The sequence below is a fragment of the Sciurus carolinensis genome, chromosome 5 (assembly GCF_902686445.1).
Source record: "Sciurus carolinensis chromosome 5, mSciCar1.2, whole genome shotgun sequence".
In the NCBI taxonomy this organism is placed as follows: Eukaryota; Metazoa; Chordata; class Mammalia; order Rodentia; family Sciuridae; genus Sciurus; species Sciurus carolinensis.
Window position 1 is genome coordinate 143,134,544 of NC_062217.1, and position 12,178 is coordinate 143,146,721.

A 12,178-nucleotide genomic window follows, 5' to 3' on the forward strand; every position below is an offset into this window, starting at 1 on the left:
ACAATGCTTCAGATGGCATCTGACCTGACAAGGTAGTAGGGCTAGTCTAATGAAATGATTGCATTTTAGTGTGTAGGACCCTGAACAAGCAGTTTTACCCTATGCTTATCTTAAAGTAAATTGACTCCTAACTGTTGTGCACAGTTACTTCTTTCATAGAATGCCCAATTGCATTTCATAGTATTTTCCAAACCTCCCCTAATCTATGGTAATTACATTATTTTTGAGGCTGCTTCATATAAGGAAAAGCAGAGAACAGCATTGTGCTCTTTATTTTTTAATTTACTAAAATTGTTATTAGTTCTTTTTAGTATACATAACAATAAGATTCATTTTGACAGAATTATAAAAGCATGGAATATAATACATTCTAAATCAGTCCCCACCACTTCCCTGTTTCCTACCCTCTTCTCCCACCCTGTTCTCTGCCCTGTACCCATTGAACATAATTCTCTATTATCAAGCTTTGTACTCTTTCTCTGGTTACCCAAAGTCCCTTCAACTCTGTTCTCATCTTCAAAGCATCAATCATAGTAAATCATGCTAATCCATATTTACATATTGTAGGGAAAAAGGAGAAAATGTATATATTTGTATTTTTATCTCTAAAAATTATGTATGAGTACAGCAAAGGGTTATCGTTTCTGATCCTGTGATCATAATTCTCTCTCTCAAATCTTTCTATAAGCATGAGAATTTTTAACATGTACAGTTCTCCATGAAGGTGGAGACCTTTTTTAGTTTTTTTAAAGCTATAGTTTCTACAAGGGACTAAGGATAATATGCTTGTTTTTCTTATATGTTTCTAGCTAAAATATATTTTTATTTTGTAGGTCTGCAACAATTTTCCTGTACTCATTGATTATTTCCCAGGGAGTCATAAAACATTTTTTAAGAATGTTGCAGATATGAAACAGTATTTTTTGGAGAAAATAAAAGAACACCAAGAATCCCTGGATATGAACAGTCCTCGGGACTTCATCGACTGCTTCCTGATCAAAATGGAAGAGGTAGAATATGAATCACAACTGTTATCTGATTGCTTCTATGTTTTGTGTTTCATTGATTAATTCTGTGGTTACTAGGGCTAGTCACATGGTCAGGAAAGACATTCCTGACAAACTCTTTATGCATATCTTGTCTTTAAAGATCTATGAATTATCAATGAAGAAATAAAATTGAATCATTAAATACTTAGAATACAGGAAACACTGTTCTAAAGACATTAATAAATATACCTGAAGAAAGACAAAATTGACCCCTGAGGTGAAAAGGAAATATTCATAAACAAATTAGAAAATATAAAATTGGAGCCATGAAATCCAAATTGAAATGATTGGGAGAAAGGGAAAGTACCTAATGGCCAGTCTGTGTAATGGCTTCTCCTTGTTCAAGATCAAGTGACCAAAACATACAAGGGAGATTTTTGTAGGAACAATCCCTGTTTCCCATTCTAGCACCAACAAGATGTAACAGGACTTAGAATCTGTCCTCACAGTTTTCTGCAGTGGGTTCTGCTCTATGGGGAAGAGTAGCTGGTATGTGAGACACTGAGATTTTTTAGAATATTACTTTATCAAATATTTCTCTGGATATTATCATTTTTAACCAGATTTCAGAGTTTGAAAAGAGTTGCTTCAGACAGTTCATACTCGGTCAGTAGTTGTTTTTCTGGAAGGACTGACACCTGGAACTTCCTACTCCACCATCTTAGGGTCATTACTCCTGTACTATAATCTTTTTAAATGAATTTTATTGATCCAATATAATTATTATAAGATTAGGATTAATTGTGCTACATTCATACAATGATATAGCACGAATTTGTCAGTGTCTGTCCCCCATACTTCCCATTTTCTTCTTTTTCTCCCTTCCCCATTCCCTTTTTCTTCTGTTCTGGTCTTTTTTTCCATTTTGATGAGGTCCCTTTACCTTTCCTTTCTGTCTAGTTGCCAGATGTGAGAGAAAACATGGGACCCTTGACTTTCTGAGTTTGGCTTATCTCACTTAGCATTATGTTCTTCATTCCATCTGTTCCCTTGGAGATGACATTTCATTCTTTAAGACTGAGAAAATTCCCATTGTATTACCACATTATCTTTACCCATCCATCTGTTGAAGGATACCTACGTGGATTTTATAACTTGGCTGTTGTGAACTGTACTGCTATAAATGGGCATGCATGTATTGCTAGAGTATGTGACTGATTCTTTTTGATAAATACCAAGGAGTTGGATAGCTTGGTCATTTCATTTTTCCAATTTTACCATTTTGAAGAATCTCCATAGTGATTTTCATAGTGATTATTTTAATTTACAATCCTACCAAGTGTGTGAAAGTGTTTTTTTTTCCTCCATATCATATCCCCATTTATTATTTTTTGTGTGCCTGATGACTGAAATTCTAATTGGAGTGAGATGAAATCTCATTGTCATTTCAATTTCAATTTCCTTAATTGTTAAACATGCTGTATATTTTTTCACATACTTGTTTAGCATTTGTATTTTTTCTTTTTAGAAGCGTGTGTTTATTTGTGTGATTATTAGTTGGTTCATTTGTGTTTTTTGATGTTAAACTTTTATGTTTTTTACATATCTTGAATATTAACCTTCTTCAGAATGAATAGCTGGCAAAGATTTTTTCTCCTATTCTGTAGGTTGTCTATTCACATTCTTTTTTATTTCCTTTGTTGTACAGAAGTTTTGTAATTTGATGCCATCACATTTATTAATTTTTTATTTTCTTTATCACATTTTAGGATTCTTATTGTAGAAGTCAATGCCTACACCTATGAGTTAGAGTGTTCCCCTTCTGTTTTATTCCAGCAATTGCAGTGTTTCTGGTCTAATTTCTAGGTCTTTGATATAATTTGAGATGACCTACGAGCAGGATGAAAGAGAGGAATCTACTATCATTCATTTACCTATGGATATCTAGTTTCCTCAGTACCATTTGTTAAACAAAACAAAGCTGCCTTTTCTCTAATGTATGTGTTTGACACCTTTGTCAAGGATCAGATCACTGTATCCATGTGGCTTTCTCTTGATGATTTGTTTTCCATTAGTCTACATGACACCACAATGTAGTTTTTGTTGCCAGAGCACTATAGCAAAATTTGATATTACATTTTGTGATATCTCTACCATTGTTTTTATCAGTCCATATTGCGTAAGATATTCTAGGTCTTTTATTTTTCTTCCTGAATTTTAGGACCTTTTCTTCCAGTTCTGTGAAGAATGACATTGTTATCTTGATTGGAATTTCACTGAATCTACAGATTGCTGTGGTAATATGGTCATTTTGATAATGTGAATCTAGACTACTTAAGAATATGGGAAGCCTTCCTTCTTCTAAGGTCTTCTTCATTCTCTTTCCTCAATGTTGTGTAATTTTAATTATAGAAATATTTCTTCTCTTCAGTTAGACTCATTCCTAGGATTTTGGATTTTGGTTTCTTTGTTTCTAGGTTATTGTGAATGGAATTGTATTTCTGGTTTGTTTTTCAATGGATTTATTTTTGTTCTGGTGAACTTTTTTGGGTCTTCCAAATATAGAATCATATTATTTGCAAACAGTGATAATTGGACTTCTTTCTTTCCTATTTATATCACATTTATTTCTTTCTCTTGCCTAATTGCTCTGTCTACAATATCAAATACTTTATTGAATAGAAGTAGGAACAATGGACATCTTTGTCTTTTTCCTGAGTGTAGGAAAAAATATTGTCAATCATTTAACATTCATTATATGTTGGATTTGAGTTTGTTATATGCAGTCCTCCTGAAATTTAGAGAAGTACTTTCTATCTTTACTTTCTTTGGTATTTTTAACATGAATAGGTACTAGATTTTGCCACAGTGTTTTTCTGCACCATTGAGATTATCATGTGGTTATTATTCCTTAATTCAATTTATGTAATGAGTTATGTTTATTGATTTGTAGGTGTTGAACCATTCTTGCATCCCTGGATTAAAACAAACTTGTTGCCATGTATAATTGTTTTATTTTCTTTTTTAAATTTTTAAAATTTATTTATTTTTTCCATATAGGCATTTATAACTTTATTTGCATAAAAATAAATATGATCCATGTTGCCCTATTTTCATTTTTTTCTTCTGATTTTTTTAAAAGACATTAAAATGTTTTCATAGGTCCTTAAAAGTGTCCTGTCTCCTGCTTGTGTAAATTAGCCATTTTCTTTTTTTTTTTTTTTCAGTTTATTTTATTTTTGCAGCTCAGTTTTTTTTATTATTATTTTTTATTTAGCTTTTAATTTTTTTTTTTTATTTTTTTTACGTTTACATAGGGTAATGATGTTTATTATATTTTTCCCCTCCCCCCCCACCCCTCCCACCCCTCCCACCCCTCTTTTCCCTCTACACAGTCCTTCTTTCCTTCATTCTTACTGCTCTCCTTAGCCTAACTCTAAACCTAACCCTAAACCTAATGCTAGCCCCTCCCACCCCCCATTATGTCCTCATCCGCTTATCAGCGAGATCATTTGTCCTTTAGTTTTTTGAGATTGGCTTATCTCACTTAGCATGATATTCTCCAATTTCGACCATTTGCCTACAAATGCCATAATTTTATCATTCTTCATTGCGGAGTAATATTCCATTGTATAAATATGCCACAGTTTCTTTATCCATTCATCAACTGAAGGGCATCTAGGTTGGTTCCACAATCTGGCTATGGTGAATTGAGCAGCAATGAACATTGATGTGGCTGTATCTCTGTAGTATGCTGATTTTAAGTCCTTTGGGTATAGGCCAAGGAGTGGGATAGCTGGGTCAAATGGTGTTTCCATTCCAAGCTTTCTGAGGAATCTCCACACTGCTTTCCAGAGTGGTTGCACTAATTTGCAACCCCACCAGCAATGTATGAGTGTTCCTTTTTCACCACATCCTCGCCAACACCTATTGTTGCTTGTATTCTTGATAATCGCCATTCTAATTGGGGTGAGATGAAATCTTAGGGTGGTTTTGATTTGCATTTCCCTTATTACTAGGGATGTTGAACATTTTTTCATATATCTGGTGATTACTTGTACATCTTCTTCTGTGAAGTGTCTGTTCATTTCCTTAGCCCATTTGTTGATTGGATTATTTGTATTCTTCGTGTAGAGTTTTTTGAGTTCTTTATAGGTTCTGGAAATTAGCGCTCTATCTGAGGTATGGTTGGCAAAGATATTCTCCCACTCTGTAGGCTCTCTCTTCACATTTCTGATAGTTTCCTTTGCTGAGAGAAAGCTTTTTAGTTTGAATCTATCCCAGTTGTTTATTCTTGCTTTTATTTCTTGTGCTATGGGAGTCCTGTTAAGGAAATCTGATCCTGAGCCAACAAGTTGAAGATTTGGACCTACTTTTTCTTCTATAAGATGCAGGGTCTCTGGTCTGATTCCGAGGTCCTTGATCCATTTTGAGTTGAGTTTTGTGTAGGGTGAGAGATAGGGGTTTAGTTTCATTCTATTGCATATAGTTTTCCAGTTTTCCCAGCACCATTTGTTGAAGAGGCTATCTTTTCTCCATTGCATATTGTTGGAACCTTTGTCTAGTATGAGAAAATTGTATTTATTTGGGTTTGTGTCCATGTCCTCTATTCTGTACCATTGATCTACCTGTCTATTTTTACAGACTGTATTTTGATTCATTGTACACAAATGGGGCATATCATTTTGCTTCTATGGTTTTACACAATGTAGATCCAAACTATTCACCTAATCATACATGTACATAGCACAATGATGTTGATCTCATTCTACAATCTTTCATACCCCCTCCCTCTCATTGCCCTCTACATATTCTGAAGTTCACCCATTACTCTCTCATTCCCCACCCCTCAAACCCCATTATATGTCATTCTCCACATCTCAGGTAAAACATTTGACCTTACAATGTTATTGTGGTTTCTAACATGATTTGTCAAAATTTTATTAAGAATTTTTGCATTTATGTTCATCAGTGTTATTAGATCCTAGTTTTCTTTCCATGGAGTGTTCTTATATGTTTTGGGATCATGGTGGTGTGGGTTTTATAAAATGAATTGGGAGTTATCCCCCTCCCCTCACACTTTTTATTTCATGTAATATTGTGAGAAAGAGCTGCACTAATTCTTTAAAAGTCTGGTAGAATTCAGGGAAGAACCCATCTGGTCTTGGGTTTTTCTTTTCTGGAAGGCTTTATGCCATTGCTTCAATCTCATTGGATACAAATGACGTGATTGACTTTTTTATATCTTGTTGTTTCAATTTTTGTAGTTCACTTCTGGGTATGAATTTGTCCATTTCTTCTCAATTTTCTAATTTATTGGAATATGATATCTCAATGTAGTCCATAATAATCATCTGGATTTCAGAGATTTCTGGCATTGCTCATTTTTCATTTCTAATTTTAGTACTTCCTGTGTTCTCTGTTTTGCTTAGTTTGGATAACGTTTATCAGTCTTGTTACTCTTTTCAAAGAATCAAGTCTTTGTTTTATAGCTTTTTGTAGTTTTTAAATTTCTTTTAAATTTCATATTGCACCTTCATTATTTCCCTCTTTATTCAGTATTTGGGATTGTGTTTTAATTTTCTACAGCCTGGAGATGCATTATTAGGTTATTTGGGATTTTTCTGATTTTTTAATGTATTAATTCATAGTTTATAATCTCTCATTTTAGAACTGCTTTACTAGTGTTTCTGAAATTCTTGTATTTTTTATCCCTATTATAATTTGAATCTAGGAATTTTAAATTAGTCCCATCATTCTCTCAATGATGAATTCATCATTTAAGATTGAATTATTGAATCTTCATGTCCATATGTAATTTCTCTGGTTGATTTCTTGCTAATTTAATTCCATGGTAACCTGATAGTTTAGATGGAAGGGATTACAGGAATTTAAGAAGAATATTTGCTAAGACTTACTTCTGTGTTTCATATCATATGGGCAAATTGGAGATAGCTCCATGAGTAGTTAAGAAAAAGTTGAATTTAGCTGTTGTTTAATGAAATATTCTATGAATGTCTGCTAGTCCATTTAATTTATAATATTTTTATGTCTAAAGAGTCTTTAGTGATTTTATGTGTGAATGACCTATCTCATGGGGAGAGAGGTGTGTTGAATTACTCAATATTGTTGTATTGTGCCCTATTTGGATCTTTAACTTGAGCAGTATCTGCTTTATATAATTAGGTTCACTGATATTTGAGGTATAAACACTATCCTTACCTTTTCTGTGAATTATTTTCTACCAGTATGACTTGCCTCTTGTTTTTTTTTTTCTCCATTTTCATGGAATATTTTTCCAGTCTTTCACTTTTAGCCTACATGTATCTTTGCCTTTAAGATGAGTCTCTTGAAAACAGTATATAGTTGAGTCCTATTTTTAAATCCAATCTGCCATTCTATGTCTATTAATGTGAGAGTTTATTTACTCTCATCTTTGTTAGCCACCTTTTTTTGTTTCTGGGATCAAAAGTCCTGACAAAACAAGATAGAAGATGAAATGCTTATTTTGACTCATGGTTTCAGAGGGACAACCCATGGTTGGATGACTCAATAGCTCTGGGCTCACGATAAGCCAGAACATCTTGGCAGAAGAACATAGTGGAGGAAACCAGCTCAGGGCATGGCAAGCAGGAGGCTAGAGACATCTGCTCACCAAGGACAAAATATAAATCCCAATTCACACTCCCAGTAACCTCCTTCCTTCAGTCTTATCTTACCTGCCCACAGTTCCTGCTCAGTGAACCCACATCAGTGACTAATGAAATGATTGTTTTATACCTCTCATTTTTGAATCATTCCATCTTTGAAAATCTTTCATTTTCTCATATATAATCTTTTGGCGAATCCCTCAGCACTAAATCATAACATTCTACAACTGGCTCCCCAAATTGTCATGGATTCTTTTATTTTCTTCCCATTTTGAAAGTTTTACTATTTCTCCTCAATTCTGAAGGCTAGTTTTGCCTCATATGGTAATCCTGATTAGCAATTATTTTCTGTCAGTTCTTGGAAGACACCATTTCAATTTCTCTTCTCTTTTACATTCTCAACTGAGAAATCAGCAGTATTTCTGTCTGGAATACCTCTCAATGTGACATAATATTATATTTTATGTTCCGTCCAGTGGAACCGGCATGGAGAAAGGAGACACCACTAATCTTTAGTTTGACGAGATTTATTGCGTCCTCCCTGTTTCTCTGTCTCCTTTTTTCTCTGTCTTCCTTCTTCTTCTCTCTCCCTCTCTCCTCTCCCAGGTTCCTAGCTCATCAGCCAATTATAGCAAAGCTTTCTCTCACACAGGAGAGCATGCAGAGGAATGCCAGCATAACACTATATAAATCACAAGCTGTCCACACGCGGCATGATACTAGATAGCCAATTCTTGAGCCTGGCGTTAACAAGTCATCAGTCTCCAAGGAACTAGTAACAGCAAACAGCCTTTTTGGGTACTTCCTCATTTTTGCAGCCAGCGCCGTTTGGCTTGCTGCCAGGTGCCATCTTGTCCAAGATGACCCTCAACAATTTTAGACTTTTAAAATTCTTCTGTTCTGTATGACAGGTGTTGAAGTGTGATGTGTCCTGGAGAGGTTCTTTTTTGATCTTGTTTGTTTGGGGTTCTGAATGTGTCCTATGTGGAGCTCCTCACACTCCACAGGTGTGGAAATTTCTCTGAAATATCTCACTGAAAAGGTTATTCATTCCTTTAGATTTAATCTCAGTTCTCTCTTTGATCCCAATGATTCTTAAGATTGGTCTCTCAGAGTTGTCCCAGTTTTCTTTAACTTGTGATCATTTTCTTTTTTTTCATTTCTTTTATTTTTTGGTGTCTGAGTTTTAAAGTTCATACACATTGTCTTGAATCTCTGAAATCCTGTCTTCTATGTGGTCTAAATTTATTGGTGAGACTTTTTCCTGAATATTAGATTTACTTACTTTTTCAGGGTTTCTGTACATTGTTTTTGCAAAATCTCTATCTGCTCTTTGAAATGCATTTCATGTCTTATATTTTCTCTCCCCTTTTTTACTTATATCTTCATTTAGTTCATTGATCATTTTAACCATTAACGTTTTTAATTCTTTGACACTTCATTTGCATCTACATGGGTAAATTCAGCTATTGGTAAGTTATATATGTTTTTTAGATGACCTGTTTACTAATATTATCTTCGGTCCTGTTTTGTAGATCTGTTGAGATGGAATCCTCTTTCTCTTTTAAGTGAGGTTCCATTGTAAGTAGTTACATCTCAGTATTGTGCCTCTGACGTAGTTTCAACACATCAAATTAGCATGTTAAAATTTTAATTCAATCATTGCTACAACTTTGAAAGGAGAGAGTAGTCACTTAGCAATGGTAATTTAAGACCAAGCCATATATCAACCTAATGTTCACAGAAGTTATTATAACTGGCCACTACATCTCTATTGACCAAAGAGTATTGATTTGCAATAGGCAGGGAAAATTAAGATTTAATAGTACACTAAATTTTAATGAAAAAGGGATAAAATGTGCAAATAACAAATAAAGAAGTAGAATATATATATGGAAAAAAAGAAGTGTGTGGTGTAGGCAATGGAGACACAAGTTAAAATGGTTTAAATATAAAGGATGAAGGATGAGGGAAGGAAATGCACACCAAAGAGAAGAAAAGGTATGTTAAGAGATGATTGAATTAATTGACAAAATACACAAAATGAGAGATAATTCTGACAAAACACAAAATTTGGGCAGACAGTAGGAAACAGTTTTTACCAAGTAGTTGAGGCAATATCGGTCCTATTGAAAAAGTAATTTTTCTATCTCATGTTTTTGAAATAGAGACCTTTTCCTCCAATGTTTTTGTTCCAGAATCTTCTGAGATGAAGATCATCTTGTCCATTCTATTTTACATCCTCTCTGTGCCCAGACTGAGTCACAGCTTGGGCCCTCACCAACCCAGTGAATAGAAGAGCAAAAATGGCTATTGGTCTTGTGTATTCTAAAACCCAGTGTACCAATACCCAGTATTATATGCAAGTGACAAAAGGGGTCTTTTTTTTTAAAGAAAAAGATAAACTTCAGGGATTACTCATTTGACACTTAAGAAGTTCAAACAGTTTTATTTTTAAAAATTTTTTAGACTTCTTTGTTTTCCTACTTTAACTGTCTCCATTGGGGGATGCTGGGTATTTCTAAATCTAGCTTAGCTTGCTGTTGATGAGCTATGTGTAAATGTATGTGTGTGTATACACACACACACACACACACACACACACATACACATACACACACACACGTGTGAACATACCATTAAATCCTGCATATACATGAACATTTTAGTATGGTGCATTCATGAACAGAGCATAATTTGGTAGATTTGGTGCTCTAGTAATTCACCATGTCCTCCCCTCTTTTCTCCCTCTGGATCCTCTTACTCTATTATTTTCCATTCTACTTCTTTATCTCTCTACACTCTACATATAAGCAAAACAAGGATCTTCTGACTTTAAGAGTCAGGATATTTTTTAGCATGATGTCCTCCAGTTTAATCCATTAACCAACAAGTGACACAATTTCATTCTTCTTTATGGTAGAATAAAACTTTATTGTGTGTATTTATCAATATTCATTACCAACTTGTCTATTGAAGACATCTAGATTGGTTCTATAACTTGGTAATTGTGAATTGTACTGCTATAAACATGGATATTCTTGATGGTTGACATACTAACTGGAGTGTGATAATATTTCAATATAACTTTGATTTGCATTTTTCTATCACCAGGGATGCTGAGCATTTTTATTATATATTTGTAGGCCATTTACATTTCTTCTTTTGAGGAATGTCTGCTTAGTTTATTTGTCCAATTCTGATTGTGTTATCTGTTTGTTTGGTGTTAAAGATATTTTAAATTTTGGATAGTAATCCCCTGTCAGTAGAACACCTGGAACAGATATTCTTCAAATCTCTAGAATTTTCATGCTCTTGTTTTCCTTTTGCTGTGAAGAATAGTTTTAATTTGAAGCCATCACATTTATTGATTCTTGGTTTTGTTACTTGAGCTTTAGATATCTTAATCAGGAAGTTGGTACCTATGCCAATATGTTAAATCCTGACCTTATGTTTTCTTTTACCTGTTGCATAGTTTCTGATCTAATGCCTCTCTCATTGATCCTATTTGAGTTTACTTTTGTGGAGGGTGAGTGACAGTAATCGAGTTTTAATCTTCTACATATCAATAACCAGTTTTCTCAGCGTCCTTGGTTAAAAATAGTATCTGTTCTCCAACATATGTTTTTGGCAGTTTTGTCAAGCACCAGATGACTGTGTCTATGTGGATTTGTCTCTGTATTGTTGGATTTTATGCCTTCTTTTTTTGCCATACTATGCTATTTTTATTACTAATACTCTGTAGTATAATTTGTAGTATGTATTGTGTTGCTTCCAGAATTATTCTTATAGCTCATTATTGCTTTGGATGTCCTGAGTCTTGTTAATATTAGAAATGATTTTCCTTGATCTGTGAAGAATACCATTTGTATCTTGATCAAGATTGCACTAAACCTAAATCTCATTTTTATATAATATCACCAGTTAAATAATGTTAATTCTGCCTGTTCAAAAATATGGGTAGTTTTTCCATCTTCTGTGGTTCTCTCAAATTACTTTCTTTAGCATTCTATGATATTAAGTGAAGAGAGCTGCACTTCCTTGGATAGATTTATTCTAAACTCAATTTGAGTTTTTGAGGTTATTTTGAATGGAATGGTATTCCTGAATTCTTTCTAGGAAGATTTATTAATACAGTACAGGAAATCTATTGATTTTTGCATGTTGATCTTGTATCCTGCTACATTCATGATTTTTAAAAAATCAGTTCTACACCTCTTGTTATTTTTTGGTGATGATGTTGTTGTTTTATTTTGTGTTATTTTTGGATAGGGTATACTTCTAAGTAAAAGATCATGTCATCTGAGTTTGTTTTCTGCTCAGATGTGGCTGTGTTAAACAATGATGTCTGCTTTTCTTAAACTTGGTGAGAGAGATTCATTTGTCTCATGGAGTGGAGCTTCTCCTTCTCCACTGAGCCACCACTCCCTGATTTCTGCAACTGTCTGTTGCTTTTATTCATTCTCTTTTGCTGGAGAACATGACAGTTTTGATATTCACCTGTGTGCTAGCTCTATGAAAATTTCCCACAGTCTTCTT

At 34.0% G+C, this 12,178-nt stretch overlaps 1 protein-coding gene across 2 annotated transcripts in view; it reads left to right on the plus strand.

The window, feature by feature from the left end:
* Positions 1–12,178, plus strand: part of LOC124984740 (cytochrome P450 2C9-like) — a 49,234-nt gene that overhangs the window by 23,294 nt on the left and 13,762 nt on the right. The window contains exon 5 of one of the 2 annotated variants that reach the window (XM_047552738.1): positions 834–1,010. The exons of the other annotated variant lie outside the window; for it this stretch is intronic. Coding sequence (XP_047408694.1) covers positions 834–1,010 — 177 coding nt within the window. The remainder of the gene's footprint in view (positions 1–833; positions 1,011–12,178) is intronic. 2 annotated transcript variants of the gene reach the window in all.